Source organism: Lemur catta, chromosome 15, assembly GCF_020740605.2.
Source record: "Lemur catta isolate mLemCat1 chromosome 15, mLemCat1.pri, whole genome shotgun sequence".
In the NCBI taxonomy this organism is placed as follows: domain Eukaryota; kingdom Metazoa; phylum Chordata; class Mammalia; order Primates; family Lemuridae; genus Lemur; species Lemur catta.
The window spans coordinates 34,179,936-34,204,457 of NC_059142.1; the positions used below are offsets into that span (position 1 = coordinate 34,179,936).

Sequence of the window (24,522 nt, forward strand, 5' to 3'; positions counted from 1 at the left end):
AAGCAGATGAATGAAGGGTGCCAGCCCCGCCCGGGAGCACAGCGTGCCCTCTCCCAGGTAGCACGGCCACAGCTCTTGGCACCCGAGGTGGCTTCCAACTCCAACGAAGTTAAGTGTAAAATGAAGGTGAGGACAGGGTCAGTGGGGGTCATTTGCTGAACCCCATGACACTCCCTAAACCCCACAGGGCAGGATGGACAATCCCTTCTCCCTCCTCCCTTCCGTTCCAAAGAGCACCAGCTGGGAGCCGGAAGCTGGGCCCACAGCCCCTCCTCCGCCATCACCACACAGTTTCCACAGCAACAAGCGCTTCCTTAATAATGCGATTAAACAGCTGGATGGGGCTGATAAGGCGGAGGTCCAGCCCGCAGAATGGGCCACCCGGCAGACACCTCCGCGTGGGCACCGAGGCAGAAACCCCTGCTGACTGCAAGAGGCGGCAGGTGGGGGTGAGGACCCTGGAGCCCTCTGCCCCAGCTCTGCCAGGGACTTCCCAGCCCCTGGGGCCCCAGGCCTGTTGTCTGGAGAAAACTCATTACTTCCTTAATCCCCCCCCACTCCCCGCAGTGGTGGGGGAAGGGGAAGCCACCAGTGCCCTGCAGCTCCTCAGGTCACAGCCTGGGAAGGGATTGACTGACAGATCATTTATCTTAGCAGAAATGGAGGTGCGGAAAGGGTAGGACAGGCTCTGGTCCCCACTGGTGGGCTGCCTTGGCCAAAACAGGAAGCCTCTGGAAGGCTTGGGGGGTCCAAAACTCTGTGCTGGACTAGTCTAAGGCTCACGCACCGACTGGCCAATCCGCTTGTGCACGAGACCTGCCGGCCCACAGTGACTTTGGTCCGCGGAGCTCCTCTGTGGACCAGGGTTCTCATTCAGGTTCATGGCAGCTGGGCACCATGCTGATGCCGGGAGTTGGACCCAGGGAGTCTAGCTCCAGAGTCCCAGCCCCTAACCATGGGGTGACACCTCTGTGCTCCGTAGGACTCTGGCATGACACCCCACCTCGGGGATAGAACACGTGCGTCCATATCACCTTTCAGCCATGCAGCCCACCCTCAAATCACCTGTTTTTTGCAGTTGGTCTCACAGAGGGGGAGGGGCTGCCAACGCCTGGGCAGTAGACTAGCCGGGGCTATAGGAGCCCAGCACTAGAAACCTGAATATCCAGTTAGAAGGAGAAATCCAATCCCAGGGTTAAGCAACCCCCATTCCCACCCACACCCTGCCCTCTGCCAGCCCCACCTCCGACCCAGCAGGTGGGGGAGGGCAGAGGCCCAGCTACCACAATAACACACCAGGTCTCATCCCTCCTGCCCCCTCCTGCCCCACCTAGTGCCCCCAGGACAGTCCTGCTGGGGAGAGGTAGACACAGCCCAGGCTCCCGGGCCCTGCTACTACCCTAGCTGTGGTCCCTGCTAGGACCTCCCTCCCTGGAGGCCACCCCGTGCTTCAAGACCATTTCGCTGTCTGGGGGCCAGCAGGCAGGCTTGGCAAAGCTCCCTTCCAAATGCCACTTCCCTCACTCACTTCCTCCCCCAAGTCTCCAGCCCTCAGAGACCCAGGCCCAGCTGGGGAGAAGCCAGCCTGGGGCCATGAGGAAAGAAATCCCCTAGCCAGAAGCCAAGAGTTCAGAGGTCACAGCTGTCCCACACTGGCTCCACTGCCCCCACCTGCAGTGGAGGAAGGGCATTCTGGGATCGCTGGCCTGGCAGGGAGGATGGGGTTCTGGGGAGCAGAGGCAAGCTCTGGTGTCCAACGGGCTGACCAGTGTCCAATTCCCACCCACCTGCCCACCTCAGGGCTCTGCCCCTGCCAGTTTCCCCGCAGCTTTGCAGGTCACTGTCTTCATTTGAGAGTCAAAAAGCACTGACACTGGAGCCTTGTCTGTCACTCATGTGTCCTGGTGGCTGCCTCATCCCCAGAGACCCTAATCCGGAGGGGCTCTAAAACTTGGAGGACCTTAATCCAAGGCCTCAGCACCCCCCCCCCCCCACCCCGAGCCCAAGGTTCATCCTCCCAGAATCATCACTAGGCAACTCTAGACCTGAAGCCCAGCTGGAGCGCAGAGAAAGTGAGTAATTTGCCCAAAGTCACAGAGCGAGTAAGTGGCAGAGTCGGGACTAGCTAGAACAGAGCAGGAGACACACGGAGCTTAGCCTCCAAGGGGCCGGGGCTTTGTCTCCTCAGGGCGGGCAAACAGCTAAGGGAACGTGGAATAGTGTAGTCCGCCCTCCTCCCACACATATGAAACAGAAACATTGACAGTGGGGAATAGGTAACAGAGGAAATGGCCTGAAAAAATGTTTGTTTGAAACAGAGTCTCACTCTGTTGCCCTGGCTAGAGTGCCGTGGCATCAGCCTAGCTCACAGCAACCTCAAACTCCTGGGCTCAAGCAATCCTCCTGCTTCAGCCTCCCGGGTAGCTGGGACTGGCCCACGCCTGGCTGATTTTTTCTTATTTTTAGTAGAGACGCAGGGGTCTCACTCTTGCTCAGAGCTGGTCTTGAACTCCTGACCTCAAGTGATCCTCCTGCCTTGGCCCTCCAGGGTACTAGGATTACAGGCGTGACCCACCGCACCTGGACCTTGAAAAAATGTTTTATGTCTCTTTAAAACATCCTCCAACTCCTTTTGGAGAGCTAGGACCTGCATCTCTGCCTCAGGCCAGCCAGCGGTAGGGGAGGGACAGCGGAATGTCTAAAGTATTTATGCTGCAGGAGATGACCTGCTACGGAGGTAGGTCCTGGGTGTAGGGTGTAGGCCACCAGATTGTCTTCAGCAGAGATGGGACGATTGTAACCATAGACTGTAGTTGAACAGCAATTGCCTGAAGCTGAGAACACACCGTTTAAAAGCTCTGTATTTCTGTTTATTATTAGTATGATGGCATTTTTAGACAGTAGTCTCCATCCTCCTCATTTGCTGGTAAATTAATAAAACTCCTCTTTCCTTCTCCTCAAACCACTGTCTTCATTCTTCTGATGCGGCCTCGGGGACAAGTGCTGAACTTTGGGTAACAAGGGCACCTTCCCTGTGGGCCTGACCAGAGGGAGACCATGGGCCTCTACCCGAAGCTGCTGCTAAGTAAACTCCATGTCTAGAGCAGGTGAAGAGCTGGGAAAGGGGAGTCTGGAAATCTCAGAAGAGGAATCAGTGAATCCACACTGACCACATCGTCCCTCTTCCCAGTTGGTCACAGAATCTCAGGACCCCATCTCCTTGCCTGGCTTGAATCCCTCTCCAGCGTCCCCACATGGTCACTAACCACGTGCTTACATATCCCCGGTGACGGGGAGCTCACTAGTTCTCAGGCAGTCAGTGCCATATTTGCATAACTTTCATGGTCAGGCTCCTCAGATTTCTGAGCTTCCTGGGGCCATGAGATCAAGGTTAATTCTGCAGACAGGTGTTTACCTGAAGGTAAACAGCCCCAGGCCCTCATCCATGTTTTCTCTTTGCCACCTGGGCGCTCCCCATCCTCTGTTGCTCAGGACAGAGAGAAATCCTCCAGGCCAGGGGCAGAGGGCAGAGTGAAGGGATACCACCACCCCGCTTATTCTAGAGGTGCCTCTGGGCTCATGAGTAGTTTGGTCACACGATTCACTCTCTTGGAATTTATTTGCACAAAAGCTCCCAAGGCACACTCAGAGACGTTGGTAACCTGGCCCAAAGTGGATGGAGGTGAGAGAGATTCAAAAAAAGAGATAAATCATTTACCCAGCAAGGGGTGTGTGTAAGTACACAGATGTGCGTGCACATGTTCCGCGGTCATGTGTCACCTGAGTCTCCTGCCCTCAGATTTAGCCAAGATCAGCTCCCCTGTTCCCCAGCAAACAGCTAACATGGAGCCTCTGACCCAGAAGGCCTGCGGGCCCTTTCTAGGTCTTCCCAGGTTTAACATTCCCTTCTCCCATCCAAGTACTAGCCAGGCCCAACCCTGCTAAGCTTCCGAGATCAGACAAGATCGGGCACAGTCAGGGTGGTACGGCCGTGGACTAATGTCCCCTTCTAACCTCACTTCTCTTTCTCCTCTGTCCTCTTCCTGGGAGTGTCAGGACCTGCTACCCATAGAGAGTTTCTTAGTTCTCATGATCATTTCATGTTCCCTGTTTCATTTGATCCCCGTGAAAATCTTGTGGGGTGAGTAGGAGTGGGTTATTTCCCCATTTCACAGGTGGAGAAACTGAGGCTATGAAGATAAGCTAGCAAAAGTCTTGGTAGAGTAAACAAGTAGCCCAGTGGGGCCTGAACACCCCACCCCCTCTCACTCCGTTCACCTCCTTTTCACTCCTAGTTCAGGTACTTCCTGGCTACCTTGAGCTGCTTCCCCCAAGGGGTATCACCCCCAGGGCCCACAGGTGAAAGGTCCCAGGGGAGGTATGCCTGAATAATATGCAATGCAAATGAGATGCAACACGGCACACCCAGAACTCCAGGCCTTTCCCGTAGCTGAGTTCTAGTTTAGGCTTCAGCCTCAGGGCTCAGACCCTTTCTCTTCTCAGCAATTCAAACGCTCAGGGGTGAGCTGGGGGCCTTTCTGTGGTCTCCACTCCCCATCCCCACTTGCCAGCCACACTAGGTGCAGCCTGGAACAGCTTTCAGGAGCCAGGAAGATCATGTGAAAGATGTTTAGAGATTGGGGTGGGAAGCGGAGTAGTCAGTTTCCTGCCATTTTAACATGTCCAAGCAGAGGCCTCACGAGAGCTTCCTGATGTAGATGAGCTGCCTGTCCCTGGGGTGCTCAGAGGAGGTACGTACCACTCCTGAGCAGCAAGTTGAAGTTCAGGGGCCAAAGGGCCCAGAGGCTCAAAGGTGCAATGTCAGGCAACAGCAAGGTTAGAACCAACCGTATCCCAGGGGTCCTATTTCCCAGTCCAGCACTCTGTACTTCATTGTTGTGTGACCTTTTCTCCCTTGGCCTCAGTTTCCCTAGCTCTACCATGAGGGGTTGGACTAGCCCCCAAGCTCTGACTTTCTTGGATTCTACAATCACATGGAAGGGTAGAACCAAAGGATCTCTGAGCTTGGGACAAAAAGGGAGTCCTGAGTTCCCCAGCTCCAGGTTCCTTGAGACCAGGTCACCATCTCTGTACAGTCCTAAGCTCTCAAGGTTTAGCTGTCCCCTCAGCAACAACCAATCCTTGTGCCTGAGGCTTGGACACACTGTCCTGTTGATTTTCTGTCTGAGCCTTCCAGACACCATGACCATGTCATGATTGCTGAAATAACAGGAAAATATCTAACCCGGTAATTTGCTAACAACACCTAAAGATCAATCATGACCTCTCTCCCTAGCTGGCAGGCACCCCGAAGGGTTCCATTGTCTGAAAAGAGCCGAAAGACAGAAGGGAGATGTAAATCGTTCCCTGGACCGGATAGCAGACAGCAGAGGAACAAAACATCAGACCTCAAGTCCCGCCCAAAATCATATCTGAAGGGCTAGATCAGCCATGTCTGTTGTTATCTGTCTGCCAAGAAGAAAGAGGAGGAGTGCATGCAGGGTTTGTTCACAGCACCCTGTTAATTCAGCTACACCCATAATTCGTCTTCACCCCCTTTTTACAATTCCTAGATAAAAAGCCTGACTACCTGATTCTCTCTGCCAACACACTCTTCCTCTTCCTCTCTTGTGCTTGGCCCTTTCCCCGCTTGGGAAAGTAAAACAAATTTCTTCTATCTTCATTTTTGCCTGGAGAAATTTTTCTCAAACGTGCATGCACCAGCACTCCGCCCTGACAATGATACCAGCCATGGCCAAGCCAGCAGTGAAAGGGACTACACCCACGAGCCAGAGGTGCAACCTCTGGACCCTGGTGACAAGTGGACAGTCCAAGCTGGTTAATAGATGAAGTTCCTGTAGGGCTAGGAAGGAAGAAGGGCAGTGTCAGAGAAGTTATACCATCTCAGGTTAATCTTTTGGTCACCCCGAGAAAAAGAGAGACCGCTAAAGAGAATTTTGCACAGGGAGAGGCACTCCATGGCCCCAAGTTTCAAAAAATCAGTAATACTTTCAGCCCATCCCAAACACAGCCCAAGAGCGTGGTTCTGGACTTACACACCTATGCACACCCACGTGTACAGCACACACCTGTGGATAAGACCCTATGTACACACACATACACACACGCAGAGCACATATGAACAAATACTCAAAATGGGAAAAAGACTTCAAGATTGGGATTCAGAGGTCCTGGACTTGAGACCAGCCTATGCTGGGCACCCTTGGATGACCACAGATAAGCCCCTCTGATCTGAGTTCCATCTGTTAAACAAACACCACACTATCACTTGCCTCTTGGACTGTATACACTCAATGCACCCGAACTGTTCTGGGGGGCCTGGGATCAGGAGCCTGTCTTAGAAAGAGATTTGGGGTGAGTCACAAAATGGCCTGCTTTTCTATCCCTTCATTGAACTGGATAACTTTGAGCAAGTCCCTTCCTCTCTCCCAGCCCTTTCTCCATCTGTAAAAGGAGAGGGTTGGACTAGAGCAATCCGGATCCCCTTTACCTGTAAAGGCCTGTCTCCAGAGTGGGGTCCACACCTCCCCATATCCCCTCTCCCAGTCCTGGGAGGTAAGGAGGGCTTGCTTGCTCTCAGACCTGTCACCTGGTGGCTCTTTCCCAAGGAAAGGAGGTGGCAGGACCCCTGCCCAAGAAGGGTGAGGACCTGCACAGCCAGCCTCCCAAAGTACCCGGTTGGGCAGGTGCTCTGGATGCCCTGGGGGTCCCAGGGCAGGGGTGCGGACTGGGCACAACCCTAGTCTGTAGGGCAGAAGGGTCTAGTAGGAACCTGGCTAATGGCGAAATGCTCCTCGTACATCAGACAGAGGTGCTAGGGTGAAGCAGCAAGTGGGGCACTCCCCACTCCCCGGGGGGCCATGCATTGTGCCTCACTCTCCTGGGCGCTTCCGTGGGGCCAGAAGGGTGGAGCAGGACACCGCGCGGGACCGGCTGGGAGGCACGGGCGAGTGGCGCGGACAGACCAGCGCCCCCACCCCCGCCCCGGCGCCCCATTGCGCTCTCCTGGGCGCCTAGGCCATCTCGGGGGCTCGGCCACGCGCGCCCTCCGTCCCAGGGCGGCGGCCACCTCCGCGGGACGGCAGGCAGCGGGGACGGACGAACCTGGCCAACCCCAGCCCCCGCCACCGTGACCGCTGCGCCCCGCCCCTTACCCAGAACTTGGAGCTTAGCTCCCCGGAGCCGCACAGGGCGTCCATGGGGTCGAGGCGCCTTGGCGACGAAGGTGAGCGCGGTGCCACCAGCGCGGGCCACCCCGGTGCCCTGGCAGCCGCCTCCGCCCCCGCGCCCCGCCCCCGGCCCGCCCGCCCGCCGAGCCCTACCCCGGGCTCTCTGGGTCGCGCTCTCGCTCCGTCCCGCGTTGCGTCAGCACCCGCCTCCGTGAAACTGTGGCTCTGGGAGGGACTTTGGGGCAGAGGTGGGGGGCCGTGGCCCCGGGGCCACGTGGGAGAAATGCCCCTCTAGATGCTGAGGCCGATAGGCCCAGGGCAGCGTTTCCAAGGCGGAACTGGGGAACACAGGCGCCCACACACGCCCCCAACAACTCCGTGGGCCCCGACGAGTTAGGGAGACACGCACGGAGATTTAGCAATCCTCTCTTAGTAAAAAAGAAATCTTTGAGAAAGTCAGGGTCGTCTCTGGACGTCTGTTTCCTTATCTGTAAAACAGGAAGAGCTTGCGTGCCCAATCAGGAAGGCTGCCTCTTCCCCACAAGTTGCCAGAGACAACCGGGAGACACCCACGCACTGTGAACAGGTGTGCGCCCCTGCGTGTGTGTGCCCGTGGAGCAGGGGATGGCAGGAGGTCGCAGCATCAGCCAGACGGTGACCTCTTATAGTCCTCTTAAATTGCTGCCTTCTAAGGCTCTGTGGCTCCCTGATCTTGTCCTGGCACTTCCGTGCCTCCCTGTGCCTCCACTTTCACATCTGTGAAATAGGGATAATCATAGTGGAATCCTGCTCATAGAGTTCTCCGAGGGCTCACTGGGAAGGGCATGTAAAGCGTATTGATAGGCACCTAGCATGTGTCAATTTCCTCCACTTCAGCCTGATCAGGGTGGGGATGGGCAGGTGAACCCAGGAAGACCCCAGTTAGCATCCTCCTAAGGTTGAGATTCCACATTCCCCAGCTGTAAAATGGGTTTGGAGTCAGTGACCTTTTCCTGTTTTCCCCTGTTTGGCCGTACTGGGATCCCTCCCTCTCTCACTCCCCCAGTCACTCTTTCTTCCCTAACAGGGTCCTAGAAGCCAACTCGCCATCCCTTCTTGGGACCGAAAAGGAATTCTCCCTGGGCAGCTCTTTGCCTGGCTCAGCTCTCCACACCCCTGCCTGCAAGGTCAGCCTCGTTTCACCCGGGCCATCCCTTTCCTGGCACTTGTTCTCAAGAGAAGGTGTTTCCTTCCTTGGCTTCTCAGTGGCAGGCGTGGGCGGGAGCCAGCAAGATAGCACAGAAGTGGTCGGCCACCTCCTGTCTCTCTAGGAAGGCAGGAAGTCACCAGAAGGGAAGTCTCTTCAGCTGTGGGCTCTCAGAACCGAGATCTGGGCGGGCACAGGATGGCGGTGGGAATGGGGTGGACAAGGCTCCCCATCCCCAGCTGTTGGACTGGGGGCCTCTACCCTTGCACTGGGCCAGTCCTCCCAGCCTCCTCTTTGTCTGCCCCCTTCCCCTGCACTCACCCACTCACACCCACTCTCTCCTGTCCTCCCACCCCATCTCTGGGCAAAAGACTTTACAGAGATTTCACACTTTGTCACGGTGTGCCTTGGGTTATATTTAGTTGTGAAGATTCTGTTTTCCTGACAGTCTGAGAGGTCCCCAAGGGCAGGGACTGACTGAGTCACCTCTAATGGCCCCCATGCCTCAGGCAGTACCTTTTGTATACTGTGGGACCTCAACAAGCTCCTTGATGTCTCTGAGACTTAGTTTCACCAGCAACTTGGGCAAGGTGTCATCTGTGCTCTCTCCCAGCCCTGGTGGTCCAGGCTGCTATGGCCTGGGCAGCTGGGAATCTTCCTCTACCCCTTCCCAGCCCCCGTCATGGCTTCATGAGTGCCCTCTGCCCCAGGGTTGTTGCCTTGAACCACCCACCAGCATGCCCTCACCCTCCCTCCTCTCCCAGTCCTCCTCTAAGGCTTGTGGGGTCTCAGGCACCAGATAAACCAGGAAGGCTGCCTCTGGGGCTGGGGAGACTCGGGGGTTTTCCTTCAGGGTCCTTCAGGACTTAAGCTCCCCAATCAGACCTCCTTCCTGAGATGGGGAGCCCAGAACCAGCCCAGACTTCCACCTGGGACCTTCCAGCCTCAAGGTTGGCCGGGCAGTCCACTGGTCAGAGCTCTAGCTCGGGGCCAGGTCCCTTAGGTTCTGGCTTCAGTATTGGGGCTGAAGCATAATCCATTTTGGCCCTAGCCTTTTCATCTTGCCATCACCTTCCCAAAGCTACAGCACTAGGTGGGAGACTCTGAGAGCATGGTGGGGGCCCTTGGGGATCCTCACCTTCCCGTTTCTCTCTTGAGGCATTGGGGCTTCAGCCCTCCTGGCCACTCATGAAATATGACCCTGTTCACACAGCCCTTGAATAATAACCACAGTATTTCTAGGATGTTTTTGTTTTGTTTGTTCTCACCAGAGCAAGAAATCCGAGACCCTGAGCCATCCCATAGTTTGCTCAGGGCCACAGAGCTTATCCTGGCCCAGGTAGGACAGAGCCCCACGCCTTTTGAATGCCAGGCTGTTCCCATGCAGCCTCCTCGAGCCGGATGCACTTCCTGTATCCTCGGCTGGTGCACGCCTGCCTCCCAGCCCACCAACAAAGCTGCACTCTCCTCCCCACACCCTACCTCCCTCTCTGTCTGGCAAACTCTACCTATCCTTCACGATTTTGCTTGAGTCCTCCTCCCCAACAAAGCCTTTCTTGGACCTCCTCCCTCCCAGTCCTGGGCTAGGGACACTTCCTCTGCAAGGTCCCCTTCCCCATGCTGTAATCACTAATTGGCTTGCTTACCTGCCCCAGAGGACTGTGGGCACCTTGAGGATAAGGACTGAGTCTTTTTTTTTTTTTTTTTTTTGGAGACAGAGTCTCGCTCTGTTGCCCAGGCTAGAGTGCCGTGGCGTCAGCCCAGCTCACAGCAACCTCAAACTCCTGGGCTCAAGCAATCCTCCTGCCTCAGCCTCCTGAGTAGCTGGGACTACAGGCATGCACCACCATGCCCGGCTAATTTTTTCTATATGTATTTTTAGTTGTCCATATAATTTCTTTCCATTTTTAGTAGAAATGGGGTCTCGCTCTTGCTCAGGCTGGTCTCGAACTCCTGAGCTCAAACGATCCACCCGCCGCCTCGGCCTCCCAGAGGGCTAGGATTACAGGCGTGAGCCACCACGCCCGGCCAGGACTGAGTCTTATTTATCACTGTGTCCTCAGTACTCAGGACAGTGCCTGGCAAAGTTGCCCCTCAGGAAGTGTTTGTTGACAGATAAAGCAAATGCCCCGTTTCCTAAGAAGAGGTGATAGCGTTGTACCTACTGCTACTGTGGCATTAGGTACAGTCCCAGCAGTGGGCACTGCCCACTCTGCTTTTGAGTTTTCAGAGCCAAGATGGTTTCTGCTGGAGGGTTCCTGGGAGAAGCAATAAAGGCCCTGTGGGTTGGACTGTGGCAGAGAGATGGACCGAAACTCCCCCAGCCTTAGTGGCCCGAGCCCCATCCTCCCTCCCCAGCTGACTGCAGCTCCAGGCAGGAGGGAAGGAGCATGTGCTGCCTCCCCCGCAGCAGCAGCAGCGAGCAGCAGCAGCGAGCCTCCCAGGGGAACCCAGCATCAGGGATTTCCTGGCAAGGAGATGGAAAGATAAAATAATTGCAAGGTACAGCTCAGGGCAGGCATGACAGCAGAGATAAGAAAGCAGAACAAGGGGGGACAGGGAGACCCAGGCACAGGAAACGCTAGGGTTGGAGACAGAGGGGGCAGGGTGTGGAATAGCAAAGCCTTTCCTCCCTCTTACTGCCTGAGTCTTTTAGCCCCTGGTGGCTCCCTGAAGGCCAGGAGCACCCCCAAACCACGCTCCAGCTCCCACACCCGGCTCCCCCTTGTCCCCTCCCAAGCAGTGGGCCTGTTTCCTTCAGACCCCAGCCTGGTGGCCCCTCCGCCCCCAGCCTGTGCTTGATCTGATTTGGCATGCAGGTGAGAGTGCTGGCTGCTGTGCCCGATTCTGGAGTTTTCAAAGCAGGAAGAATTAATTAGCTCTGCGGGCCACAGTCAGCAGCTCCCACACCTGGACCAGAGCTAAAGCATGCAGAGTTTCAAAGTTCTTAGCAGAATTCCCTCCTGGGGGTTCGCTGGAGCAGCTGCCTCCTTGACCCGCCTTGCTCTGCCCCGGAGCAACTAAACCTGCTTTGAGAGTTAATTCCCCTCCTGGCAACCACTGTCCTGGATTAGTCCTGAGTCCCCGAGCTTCAGGCAGGGATCACTGAGCACCGTGGGCTCAGCACTCAGACGCCCGGGATCCTTGTCTGGGCTTCTCCACACACAAAGTCCTTCACTGGTCCCCGTGAGCCTCTTGCTCCTTTGGGGGTCACAGAGAGCACCCGTCCTGGAAGGGACATCAGTGTGGGTGTCCTCTCCCTGGCTTGCTCCCTCTGCAAGAAGGGCACTGGGTAGCACCAGGTGAGGGTGCTGCCTGGTGCTGCCACCTGGCGTCTGATGCATTTGCTACACCGCTGTCACCAGTCCAGATGAGGGAAAAGGAGGCCATGGGGCACCAGGCTGTGATGGGTGGGGACCAAGGTGAGGGTGGAGGTGAAGGCTGTTTGGAAAGCGGGTGAGGTCTAGGTGGGGCAGGGGCAGAGGACAGGAAGCCAGAAGGGAGTGGGATGGGGAGGAAAACAGGCGCCACGGGGTTCAAGGGCAACTTTATGCCAGGGAAGGGTGAGGCCTGGGAACCTGGAGTGATTGCAGAGCCAGCCTTGGCCAGCTCTTAGACAGCCACCTGGAGCCAAGGGACACCCTCTGCTGTGATTGAACCCCTCTCCCCACGGTTCCCTGTGGTCGAAGGCTGGGAGCCCACAAGGCGGAAGGCTACGGGCCTCTCTAACCCATGTACGCCAAGCTGGGAACATGTGTGTACATGTCTGTGAACATGAATGTGATTGCTTTGGAAAAGGGCCCCCTAGTGAGTCACTTTGTAAGCAGGACTCTTCCCATCATGCCCCATGCCCCCCACAGTGAGAAGAGACAGGGGTAGTGTGGCTTGGAGGTTGGCCAGACCTAGGGTCAAGTCCCAACTGTGCCATTTCCTGGCTGTGTGACCTTGGAGAAGTCACTTAACCTCTCTGAATCCCACTGCCTCATGGAAAATGCTAGCAATTGTACTTCCCTTGCTGGGGTGTTTTGAGAACTGAGACTGCAGATGAGCCTCAGAATTGTTTTTAGCACCAGCTCCGCTCGCCCCTCTTCCCAGTCCCCCACCCCCAGACAGACCTTTTCCTGGAGTCCTGGGGGTGGAGGAAGCAGAAGCACAAGCAACCAAGCCCGAGGTGGGGGCTGCAGCTGCTGACACAGTTTCCTCTGAACCCCCAAGGGGAAGGGCAAAAGCGACAGGGTGGATGCTCCCCCCTCTGAGAGCCCCCATCCTCCTGAAGCCCCTGGCCAGTTCCAGTCCTGCCCCTGGAGGCCCTGATCCGAGGCCTGCCGCCTCCACCAGCCCCTCCTACCCAACCTCCTTCAGTCTTCTCCACCCGCTGCCCCCACCCGCCACCCACCCTGGACAGAATCGAATAACCACCAGACAGCAGCGTGAGGTTAGCATCACCGTTATTATTACTGCCATTCGTAAGATTCAGCAGAATTGGGATTTCCACTGCAAACTCTTTTAATGAGACAAAACAGTTTCCATCATCGATAAAGATTTTACATTACTGGGGGAGAGGCCACAATTCTCTCCCCCAAAATACCCACTTTGACTCTCCTGTTAATATTTCCACATCGCTACCCAGATGCCCCCTCCAGGCGCTGTCTTCTTCCAGAGAAACCGTCAGTCCACTGATGGGGCCGGGGAGGGAGCGGGGCAGCCGCTTCCTTTCCACCAGGCAGGTTGACCACTGCACATCCAAGCAACCTAAAACTGTGGTCAGTGCACCCCAAATAAGCTTCCTAGGCTCCTACTGGGAGGAGGGGGCGAGGGGAAGGGAACCCCAGAAAGAACCAGGCACGCTGAGTCAACCTGAGTAACACTACAGCTGCAGTATTACAGGGCTGCCCTGCTGTCAGGCTGGGGGGGGGGGCGGTGCTGGAGTGGAGGGCAGGGGTAACAATCCAGCTCTCCGGCTTCGCCCTGACCCAGAATCTTCCAACCAATAGAAGGAAAAAAGATCCCAGAGCCTCCTCCCCATATCCTCCATCCTCATAGGAAATAGACAGCTATAGAATTCTACAAAAATATAAAAGCTTCATCTGCAGATCCAGGTGACAAAACTCTAGGAAATTTGTACAGCTTTGCTTAAAAAAAAAAAAAAAATGGCAGCTCCTACAAGCACTCCCTCTCCCTACCAGAGGAGGCCAGAGGGTGGGGGGGAAAGTGTTTGGCATTATTGCACACCCTAAAAGGATAAAACTAGGTGTTTGCTTCAAGGAGTGGTATCATTTCTGTCCAAAAGAGCAATTAGAAAAGCTCTCACCAGCATAAAAAACACAAGGCTGGACAATGAATGCCTCCAGGGCCACCCACCCGGCAGCCTGGCACCCCCAGCTCCCAGCTGCCTGGTTCAGAGGACGGGGGCTGTTCATGAGGGCTGCCATTGAGGTTTCCAGAATCCAATCCAATCCTGGGGTTTGAGGGCCCCAGGGGGAGGGGGCAGGGCTGTGAAGGGAGTGGGGTTGGGGCAGATGTTTAGGGGTAACACCTGGAAGGTGACAGGCTGACTGAGCCCATGGTCACCACCTCTTGGCACCAGCATTTCTGGACAAGAGAATATTGCTTGTGGTAGCACCAGAAAGGTGGCTTGGGGCCATATTTCCTTCTCCTCCCCCTGCCTGCCCGTGGCTGCCTTCACTACTCCCTCCTCTGCTGGTTCCCACTGGGCAGGCGGCAGACAGACCATGCAAACACCTTGATGGTGCTCGTTCATCACCCCCAGGGGGCCAGCTCCCCACTCAGCAGCCAACTCCACCAGAAGGTCACCTCTGGACACCCAGCCCTGGCCCCTCATCCCGGGGACAGAGCAGCCCACTTCATTTGCACAGCTTAATCCCATTGCCAGCAGGTGGGCGGGCAAGGGAGTGCCAGTCAGCTCACCGCCGGCCCACAAAGGCAGGAGGCTGAAGCCCAGACCAATCAGGTCACGCATCCAGCCACAAGTGTGGCAAATCCAGGGCTGAAGCCTCGCCTCGCCTCGGGAGGGAAGACCTAGAAGCATTTGCCCCTTTTTCCTCCACCAACCCACAAATCCAGCTCTGCAGCCGCTGAGGCATCCTCCCCCAGCCTCAGGCAGCCCATTAGCCAAAACAGCTTCATTATGCCAATTTCCAGCTTTCAGTGTGCGGCTGATAGCTGTCAGCAGAAATAAGAGTTAATCTGGAATTACTCACATTCACTGAGCTGCCGAGCTAAGGGGAAGCAATAATGCTTTCATAGCAGAAGGAGGAGACCTGCCTCCCCAGCCTAGCACCAAGCAAAGGGGCTTTGCCTGTCCTTCCCGCCCCGGGAGGGCAGGCTGGAGGTTGCAGTCCTCTAGAGCAAGGCCTGTGGGTTCTCTCTCCCTCAGACACACACACACACATACACACACACTCACTCACTCACACACACCTTCCCTTCCTGCCGCCCACTCCCCAACTCCAGGAATCTCTCTCCAATGCCATCTGGACATGCCTAACTCTCCACGCCCTTGGCTTTTACTCTGGACCGTGATTTATTTTTTATTTAGGAAAATTACTTTATTTTATATATATATATAGATATGTATGTATGTATGTATATATAAAAAGGTTCCATTTCATTTGTAAAATCTCATTTTTTCCTTTTTTCTTTTTTTTTTTTTCCCCTACAGAAAATGATGACGAGGTTAAAGGAGAAAATTAGTTACATTACAGTTTCCAAAATGGTTCTCGCTCTCCGCCGAAGATGGGCCACCGTCGGGGCGGCAATGCACTCGCGCTCCCAGCTTGTGCTTTGCAAGAAGAGGGAATATAACTAGACTGGTTATTTTAGGTTAAAATAGCCAAGAGACAGACGCCTTCGCCTCAAAAATATTCTGAGACACATAAAAGTAGAAGGAAACAAGTCTCTTCAGTCACAAAATGTCGTACATCCCGCATATACTAGATTCAATTAATTTAATAAAATAGAATATACATAGAGATTCTGCACAAACGTATTGCTTTCTCCCAACAGCTCCTGGTGTCGGGAACCTCAGCTGCACTGGGCCTCTCTCTCCTTCCGCCCGGAGCCAGAGGTGCCAGGGCTGCTGCTTTTCACTCTTTGGAAGTTCTGCTTGCAGGTGCCCAGAGTGACCGAGGCAGGAGGAGCGCCTCCTTGGTGTCTATATGGAACTCTTTTCAGGAAGATAGCCCAGGAGGAGGAGCTAGGATTTGGCACCCAGTGGAGAAAGGCGAGTGGGAGGGTGGGGCAGGACTCAGGGGTCCAGGTCTGCTAGGTCAGAGGATAAGCCGGAGAGACTCAGCACGTCTGTCTTTGGGGAGGGTGAGGCAGCCATGCTGTCAGGGGGGCCAGAGGCCAAGGGGTCCTTGGACTCGCTGGATGGAGCCCTCCTCCGGAGGCAGACGCCAGGGCTGGGTGGGGGCCGAGGGCCCTGGCTCTCGGGGGGGGTCTATGGAGATACTGGGTGGGCTGAATTTTTTCTTGGGCCGGCTCCCAGGCCCCCCAAGAGGCTGGCCCCCGAGGTTCGAGGCGCCTGGGCCCAGGCGGGGTTGGGAGCCGCTGTCCAGGCAGCTGACGGCAATGGAGTGTCTCCTCTGTTCATCCAGCCAAGACACAGGCCGGCGCTGGCCGCTCTGGGCTTCCACGCTGTAGCACTTCTTCAGGTCCCGCGGGGACGGGGGCTCCTCCTGGCCGCCAGTGGGCAGGAGGTCTCCTGAAATCCAGCTCAGCTCCGTGTCCAACTCTAAGCTGCTTCTGGTCTCTGGAGGGCCCTTGCCCTGGTGGGGTTCCGGGCCTGGGCAAGGGGCTGGCGAGGGCGTGTGCTTCGAGATCTTGCTCTGGCTGCGGGAATGCTGCTGCATTTGGATGCTTGACTGGCCCCAGAAGGAGTAGGCCCGGGCCAGAGGTGGGGAGGGCCCGCTCACCTCTGACAGCAAGTCCTCCCGGCTGCCCAGGCCCTGGACGTCCAAGGAATCAGTCCTTATTGCTGCCTGTATGGGGTGGGGGAGGGGTCAGCACAGGAGGTTCCTCTCCAATGTGGATTGTCCCTCCTGCCATCACCCCCATGCCCATGCGGCGGCAGAGGTACTGGCAGCTGCTCTTATTGGGAGAGAGGGTCCGTATACAGCCTGCCATCTGTGGTCTACCATGCCTCCCCCCCTCATCCCACATCCTGTCTTCCCTTCTCCATGCCCTGGTATCCTCCAAGCCTGCACGAACAGCTCTCTGCAGCCCCCTATACCTTTGGCTTTGAATTCCCTTCCCAGTTGGCAAGCACCTCTCAACTTTAAGGACTCGGGTTCTCTGTGATGTCGTGCTTGACAATCTCCACTCCCAAGTAAAACTGCCCCCTTCCTCCTCTCTGCTCCCTGCTGCGCCACACACGAGCATCTGGCAACTGTGACCTGTTGCTGCAATGATCTGACGGTGTGTATGTCTCCGCTAAGGGACTCTGACCTCCAGAGGGCAGGAGCTGTGTCCCCAGTGCCTGGCACACAGAGGCTGTTTAGTGAATATTTGCAGAATAAACAAGGACCAAGCCTGTTGTCCCAGTGCATAGGAGTGAGCAGATTCTCACGCTCATGCAAGGGGCAGACTCTGGGCACAGGCTGTGGACTTGTCACAGGTGGGGCAGATACGCCTCACCTGGCTTCATGTGGCTCTGCTCTGTGCTCTGGGAGTGCTTGGGACTTGGCCAAAAGTGAAGACACTTAAAACCTGTTTCATGTCCCTCACCTCAGTCCAAAGTGTGGAGAATAGGGAAGCGGCTCTGGGTGGGGGGAAAGGAGGTCCAGAGGCCTGGGTTCTTCGTCCAGTTGATATGTGTGGCCCTGGGCAACCGCTGCCCGCCCTGTCCCGGCCCCCCAGGCCTTCTCAGTAAAACAAGAGAGTGGTGTGAACTTCAAGAAGGCACAGGCCACCTCTGCTTTGCCCTATACTGTGTCCCTGGCACCTAGAACTGATCTGGCACAGCCTGGGCACACAATAAATGTCTGCTGGAAGCCCCCAGGCCCATGCCCACCGCTCCACACCTGCTCACCTGGCGCCTGAGTGGCCTTTGAGCCAAAGGGGAGCGGCCCGGTGGGGGTAGTTTGGGGATGGTGCCCCACGTGGGGGCACCGTGGGGCTGGAGCAGATGGGGCGCATCTTTGGGAAGCTGCGGGACGTAGCTGGTGTCTGCTGGTTGGGAGTGAACGGACAAGATGGAGCCTGCCGGGAAGGGGAGCAGGGGAGGGGTGAGGAGGTGAGAGGCTGTCCTACCCGAGCCCCTCCCTTCCACGCTCCCTCCCCCATCAGGGCCTCTACCCTTACCCCCTGCCGTGGGCTGGGGGCTCCCCAGAGGCAGCAGAGCCTCCTTTTGTTGCCTCAGTCCCCCCACCCAAGTCAGGACTGGCTTAGGGGAGGAGGGGGTCTCCCTGTGTGAGCTGAGCCACCTGCCCCAGCCCTGGTACCTGACTGAGCTTTGGGGAGCCCCCAGCCCCTGTGTCCCAGGGGCCCCTCCGCGGCGCTTCCATCCCGACACATGTAGCTGTCGTTGGGCAGAGAGTGCGTGCGGCTGACCCCAGGCTTCCGCACAGTCAGTAAGTCTGGTCCCCGCATGACCGGCACCTCCTCGGAGCGGGGCTCCATCTGCAAAAGGAACAGGGGTGGGAGGTGCGGGGAAGAGAGGGTGTCTGGGTTTGGTAACTGAGGCAGAGCTGGACAACAGAAACCAGCCCCCCAGCCACCCTCACCCCCCACCCCTCCCAGGACAAGGTAGAGATGGGCATGAGCGTGGCTGGGGAGGGGCAGACATGGGGAGGAAGAGGGCGGGAGGAGGCCCTGCCCCAGGAACCTAAGCACATTGTCACCTCCAAGCCTTCCAGCAGGGCGGTGGAGGGGTGAGGTGTCCAGAGAAGGGAGAGCAGCCCCCAGCCCCCAGCCCTGCAGCTGGTTCACGAGCTCATTCTAAGGCCCCGTTTGTTTAGAGGCTCTGAAGGGAGCCCTGGTGCCACAGGGGCTGGGCCTGGGCCCTGACCCAGAGCAGCACAGGAGAGGATTAAAAGCTAACAGCAGCCCCCCGCCCTGCCCCCCTTGCTGGAGCTGTCAGGGGAGAGGACACTCCCAGTGAGCAGGGGACTGGGCAGCCCTTGAGAGCCTGCAGGGACGAGGCTGTTAATCTGGTCCCTGTGGCAGTCCCAGTCCCAGCACGGGGCCTGTGCTGGGTTCCTGTGGGTTGAATGACAGCTGAACACCAGGGAGATGCCACAGCCGGCTCCGCAGCTCCACTGCAACAACACAGGGACTCTGTGGGGACCTGGGCATGTGGACTCAGCTCGTCCCTTAGTGGACAGACTTGGGGTGGGAGTGGGTTTTTGCTGTTTCAAAGAAAGGTGGTAATCAGGCTCGGCCCGCTGGAGGGAGCAAGGTTTGCTCCCAAGAGCTTTCTCCAGGACCCCACCCCCATTCCTAGTTCTCAGGGAGGCCGCGGGGTTCCTGTCCCCCACGTGGGCCCAGCCGGCTGAACAGCCCGCAGGCCTGAGGGTGGCTGTGGGAGAGGCCAGTCTTCCTTCCTTGCTTTGTCTCTCAGCCAGGGCCCCGCTGCTGCCAGCTACCCAAGACCCCTAGGCACCCCCCACCTCTGCCCCAGCTGGGCCTGCTCTGACAGCAGGAGGGGAAGGGCTGGGAGGAGGGGCTGCTCACAGCTGGAAGGGGACGGGGAGCTGGGACAGGGCTGGGGTCGGGAGGAAGGAGTTGTCAAACACAAAGAAGCCCCCCCACCCCACTGAGTTCGGCAAGGACGCAGGGACACACAGGGACAGTGACAGAGGAGACAGGAACAGCGCCCCAGGTGAAGAAGGGCGTGGTGGTAGCGGAAGAGATGTGGCTCTCACCCACTGTGTGGTGGTGAATGTCTCATGTTGGGGGGGAAGGAGGGGTGCAGGGACGGGGAGGGCTGGCTTGCACAGGGCTCCAAATACAGAGACTGGCTCTGATGCCACCTCTGTGTTGGGCTGTGTCACTCCTGGGTGTCTGGTTTAACCCTTTCATAAGCACTGTCCCTACACCCTTCTGGGCAAGGCCCCAATTTAATCTCATCTAATTTCTTTGTCCCCGGTGGGGGACTTGCAGACCTCATGCCAGCAGAGCCTGTCTGCCGGCTGATGCCTCTGGATGGAGCCTGGTGGCAGAGTGAGAGGAGGTACCCAGGGTCCTCCCTGGGCCGCTCTGGAGCCCTGCAGCCAGCCCAGCCCCGGGGGTGGCCGGGGAGCCTTGAGGGGCAGTGTATGTACATTGCTCTCCGGGGCACTAAGTAAGAGTGTGTGAATGTCATCAGGCAAAGAGTCATCCGTCAGAGCTAGAGAGCAGGACGGTTCAGACACAATCTCTGACGTCAGAGACAGAGCCTCCATCTCAGCTAGAGGGATCTAGACAGGGAGAGAGATGATCAGGCATGAGAAACCAGGACAGCGCGCACGTGTGCACGCGCACACACTCTCCGTCCCCACTTCCCCCTTTAGACCAAGCGCGGGGAAGAAAGGCGTCCCTTCTCTCCCCTCCCCTTTCCCAAACAAGCCCACAGCGCCTCCCCTCACCCACTTCAACCCCCTGCTCTGATCAGAGGCTGCGGCAGGCACCAAAGAGCCAGAGCAAACAGTGACAAAGCCGGGACACAGAAACACATTCTAAAGACACCCCGGGAACCTCATCAGCCCCTCCCACACTACCACCGCCCAGGGAGGGAGCAGGGCGGAGGGAGGGCTTTCGACGTTCATAAAGATGATACCAAAAAGAAAAATCAAGAAAGGCCAGCAAAGCACCGTCTCTCCTCTGGGCACAGACAGAGCGGCACAGGGGGTGCCGGGGACAATGCCGCCAATCTGACGGCTGTTTTCTGCCTATTCTCTCCGCTTCCAAGAGCCTGGCAGGACTTGGCCTGCCCCCAGATTCCGGCTTCTCCCCTCGCGGGCCCTCCTCCGCCTGCCTGCAGCCCGCCCTCTCCAGCTCGGCTCGGGGAGGCGCTCTCCTCCCGCCCGCCCAGTGGGCGCACGCGGGTGGGCCGCCACACCATCTGGTTCAGACTGAGTCCCAAGAGGCGAGGTCCCTTCCCACGTGAGGATCACCGTCCGTGTTTTGGGATCAGGCTAAAGGCTTCCCAGGAACCTGCCTGTGGAGGACCAGGCCTTTCTATCTCCAGCTGACTCCTGTCTCCACTCTGGGTCTGAGCCCCTGACCTAGGTGGAGGGGTGGCCCCCCTCTGCCAAGGGGAAGGGATCCAGGGCAGAAGGAGAGGGCAGGAGGAGCCCAGAAGGCAGAAGATCTGGGATCAGATGGGGCTGGGGGAGAAAGGCACCTGGCGCTGTGGGAAGGGGCTGGGCTTGGGGAGGAAGCCCAGTCCTGTTCCACACCACGGTCTCAGAGCCCATGCCTGGCGGGAGCCCTCTATCCCTCCCAGGACAGAAGTCGTCGTGCCCAAAGGGCTCCACGGCTAAAGAGCCACCCAATCGGACTGGGGTGGGTGCTGGACACAAGAGGAGAAATGGACTGTGGCTCAAGACATGCCCCTCAGTGGGTTCCCTGGCCACCTGTGCTATTCCTGGCACCTGCGTCTGGCACCTCACCTCTCTGCCCCTAAGGTCCCACTGCCAACTTGTCTTCTGCCCCTTGGCTTTCTTCTCTTTCAGAGTCTTTCTTACAAATCACCTCCCCAAGCTTCTTCTTCCTCCATCCTTCCCCCCCTTGGAAGGGGAACCGCAATATCCCTCCCTTCCAATTCTGTTCCAGAGGTTGATCTCAGCCTGCAAGAACCCCTGACCGCCTCCTGCCAGGCCCAACACTCAACTGAGGCTGCCCTTCCTGCAGATACCCAGGGGCCAGGCAATACCCCCAGCCTCCCCAGCAGCGCGGCACAGCATGGCACAGCCCGGCGCGGTCAGGGGAGGGGCACAGCACGAAGGCACAGTAACCTGTGGGTCGGAGCCGCCCAGGCTGGGGGCAGAAAGGAAGGCAGAGGGCCGGCCCCCCGGGCCTGCCAGCTCGTCCATCAGCTTCAGCTCCCCCTCCAGGGAGCCCTGGATCAGCAGGGACATGGTGTCAAACAGCTGTCTGTCCTGGGGAGGACCAGCCCGCAGGGGAGCCGGAGAGCCAGGGAGCACGGGGTGGAGGGGCAGTGACGGGAAGTGTCATGGTAGAGGGTAGACGGGAGACAGAGGGAGAAAAAGGAGGTGAGACCCACAGTGACACACAGGCACACACACACACACACACACACAGCAACAAAGAGACAGAGGAAGAGGAGGGGTGGAGAAGAGGGAAGGTGTGAGAGGAGGAAGGAGACATGGGAGATGGAGGTGAGAAGAGCCCATGGGAGGGAGGGAGGGGGAGAGGACAGAGAGAAGGATGGAGGGATGCACGGATATCAGGGGTTAGAGGGTGGGTAGGACAGAGGTTTGGCAATCGGGCAAGGGTAAGAAAGAAACAGGAAGGAAACAGAAAACTTAGCCTCGAACCTAAGAGCCAGGAAGGGGAGGCCAGACCAGGCCACGGGAGTGGGGGTGGCCCTGTGGGGTGAGTGTGGGCAGCCTGCTGAGGAGGGGCGGGGACTGCTCCCCAGCGTCCAGGCAGCGGGGTCAGAAGGATCCAGGAGGAGCCTGGGGTCCCCCGTGCTGCCTCGGCGCCTCCCACAGTCCACCCCGCCCGCCCTGCCCCTGCCCCAGGCCCCCTCGCAGCAGGGGTGGGTGTGCGCTCACCAAGGGGTGCTCCAGGGAGAGGCGGGAGGCTGCTCTCGCTTGGGCCTCGGTGCACAGGGCCCCGGGCTCAGGGCTGTCGGGGCTGTCAGGGCCCGTGACCCCGGGCCAGAGGAAGGGGCTGCCCAGCGGCGAGTGGGGCTGGGGGCTGAGGGTCTTCATCTCCAGCTCCAGCTCGGCCTCCAGCTCGGCCTCCTCCTTGGCCTCCTTGTTGCTCTCCTCCAGGTGCTTCATCAGCACGGCGATCACCACGTTGACCAGCACGAACTGGGCCGTCAGCACGAAGGACACGAAGTAGATGGGCGAGATGACCGTGTTGTAGCAGGTGGACTCCTGGTCACAGTCCCGGAGGGTGTCCTGGGGCGGGCGGGAGAGGGGGTGAGGCCGGCAGGACAGCGGATGGGGCTGTCGTGGAAAATCAGGTCACTGGTGTCACAGAGCACGGGAGGAGGAGAAGGGAGGGGAGGAGGAGGGAGTGTCCTGGGGGCAGAAGAGCATCAGATGTCGCCTGAGGAAGTGTGAGTCAGAGCATGTCCTGGGGAGAGGGAGTTCCAGAGCCTTCTGGCATGGGGGAGAGAAGGTCACATGCTTTTATTCACGGCCAATCCATCTTCCCAAGAAATAGCGCTGCCTCCCTGGAGCCTGGGCCAGCCCTGGGAGGGACCCGCTAAGGGTGGGCTCTCACCTTCATGATGCCGTTCCAGTTGTCACCTGTGGAGACTCGGAAGAGGGTCAGGAAGGCCATGCCAAAGTTCCGGAAGGTGGCATGCCGGCCCAGGCCCTCACAGGGATGTGTCTCATCACACTCTGGGGGAGGAGGGGGAAGGGGACAGGGCTGTGTTAGTCCCCGGAGCCCCTGGATCTCCTGCCCTGGCTCCTCCCCCCTCCCCCCTCCCCCACCCCAACTCACCCAGGTCTCCAAAGAGCTCCACGCCCAGAGCTGCAAAGATGAAAAACAACAACATGAAGAGCAGTCCCAGGTTCCCCACCTGGAAAAGAGGAAAAGAAATGGAAAAGGTGCCGCTGGATCTCCCAGTCGGCTTCCCTGAGCCCCCAGCCCCTCTGGAGAGCACCTCCCCGTCCCCAGAGGCCCCCCCCCAGCTACCTGGGGCAGGGCCTGCATCACCGTGTCCAGCAGCGCCCGCATGCCCACAGCCATCTTCAGCAGCTTCAGCACTGCAGGACAGGACAACGTCATGAGCTGGCCCCTCTGGGTCCCTGGCCACACAGCTGGCCCAGCCAGGCCGCACCCCCACCTTCAGCCCAGCCCTCAATCTTCCCCGGTGGCAGAGGCTGGGAGAAAGACCCATGGGAACCCACGGCCACCCAGTCCCTGGCCAGCCACATCTCTCCCTGGGCTGGTGCCCCGGGGGGACAGGTGTGTGGGCAGGCAGCTGGACACCAACCTCGGGCGATGCGCAGCACCCTCATGATGCGGATGATGGTGGGGTTGATGGGCAGCGAGGCGTTGACCTCAATCTCCTCCAGCGTGATGCCCATGATGGACAGCAGCACGATGGCCAGGTCTAGCTGGTTCCACCTGAAAGCCCAGGACACGGCCCCCTGAGTGGGGCAGGGGTCGTGGAGGAGGGGCAGTTGCAGCACAGAAAGACAGGAGGGCAGAGGCCAGCTGGTCCAGCCTCCCGCCCTGCAGAGGAGGGGCATGGCTCACCTAAGGCCACACGGCCTAGTAATGGCACAGGTAGGGCCAGGACTTTAGCTTGAGGGCCTCTGCTTTTTATCTGTATTCATTCGCTTTTATACGGTGTTTACTGTGCACCATTTCACAAATAGGAACTCATAAACTCACAGCTCTGTGATGTGGATATTATTGTCTCCTATTTTACAGATGAGGAAACTGAGGCACAGAGAGGTTAAGTAACTTACCCGAGACCACCAGGATTCAAATCTGGTCCAGTCAGTCTGGCTCCAGGCTCTGTGCTCTTAAGCCCCAGGCTTGGCCACATTGATTTCCAGCTGCCAGTATCCCCCAGGCCCTGTCTTGTCAAACTCCCTCCATGCCCTCCCATCTCCCAGGCCCTGGGTGCTCCCCTGCCCCTGCACCAGCCACCAGTGGGGGCTGGACCTCAGCAGTTACCAAAGGGCTTCAGGCATTAGGTCCTCCTGGGTATTTCCCCAAGAGACACACCCCTCTCTGCCCTGCCACCCAAGTCTCCCACCCCTCTCTCCTCTCCATTACCTGTCCTGGAAGAACCGACGGAAACCGAAGGCCACGAGTTTGAAAACTGACTCCAAGACGAAGATGACAGTGAAGATGTAGTTGCAGATCTTCAGAGCCTCATCCAGGATCTGGCAGAGAGGGGGACAAGATGCAGGGTCTCCTGAGGCCCAGGGCAGAGGCCTTCCCCCCACCCCATCATACTGCCCAGACCTGGGAGACAGGCTG

General features: G+C 57.9%; 2 protein-coding genes and 1 long non-coding RNA gene across 4 annotated transcripts in view; 1 reads left to right on the top strand and 2 right to left on the bottom strand.

The window, feature by feature from the left end:
- Positions 1-7,308, bottom strand: part of ABCC3 (ATP binding cassette subfamily C member 3) — a 54,789-nt gene extending 47,481 nt beyond the window's left edge. Inside the window, exon 1 of one of the 2 annotated variants that reach the window (XM_045525133.1) lies at positions 7,176-7,308. In XM_045525133.1, coding sequence (XP_045381089.1) covers positions 7,176-7,220 — 45 coding nt within the window. In that variant the 5' untranslated portion in view covers positions 7,221-7,308. The remainder of the gene's footprint in view (positions 1-7,175) is intronic. The other variant, XM_045525134.1, reaches the window with a different exon arrangement.
- LOC123620135 lies at positions 7,205-8,584 on the top strand. Its single transcript, XR_006728771.1, has 3 exons — positions 7,205-7,246; positions 7,690-7,776; positions 8,257-8,584. It is a non-coding gene; the product is annotated as an uncharacterized LOC123620135 (long non-coding RNA).
- A 6,888-nt stretch (positions 8,585-15,472) lies between these two features.
- Positions 15,473-24,522, bottom strand: part of CACNA1G (calcium voltage-gated channel subunit alpha1 G) — a 60,917-nt gene continuing 51,867 nt past the window's right edge. The window contains 12 exon segments of the mRNA XM_045525132.1: positions 15,473-15,835; positions 15,837-16,379; positions 17,429-17,598; positions 17,841-18,018; positions 19,662-19,796; positions 21,336-21,479; positions 22,119-22,472; positions 22,801-22,922; positions 23,026-23,104; positions 23,221-23,291; positions 23,522-23,655; positions 24,316-24,425. Of these exon segments, the coding sequence (XP_045381088.1) occupies positions 15,644-15,835; positions 15,837-16,379; positions 17,429-17,598; positions 17,841-18,018; positions 19,662-19,796; positions 21,336-21,479; positions 22,119-22,472; positions 22,801-22,922; positions 23,026-23,104; positions 23,221-23,291; positions 23,522-23,655; positions 24,316-24,425 (2,232 nt within the window). The 3' untranslated portion in view covers positions 15,473-15,643.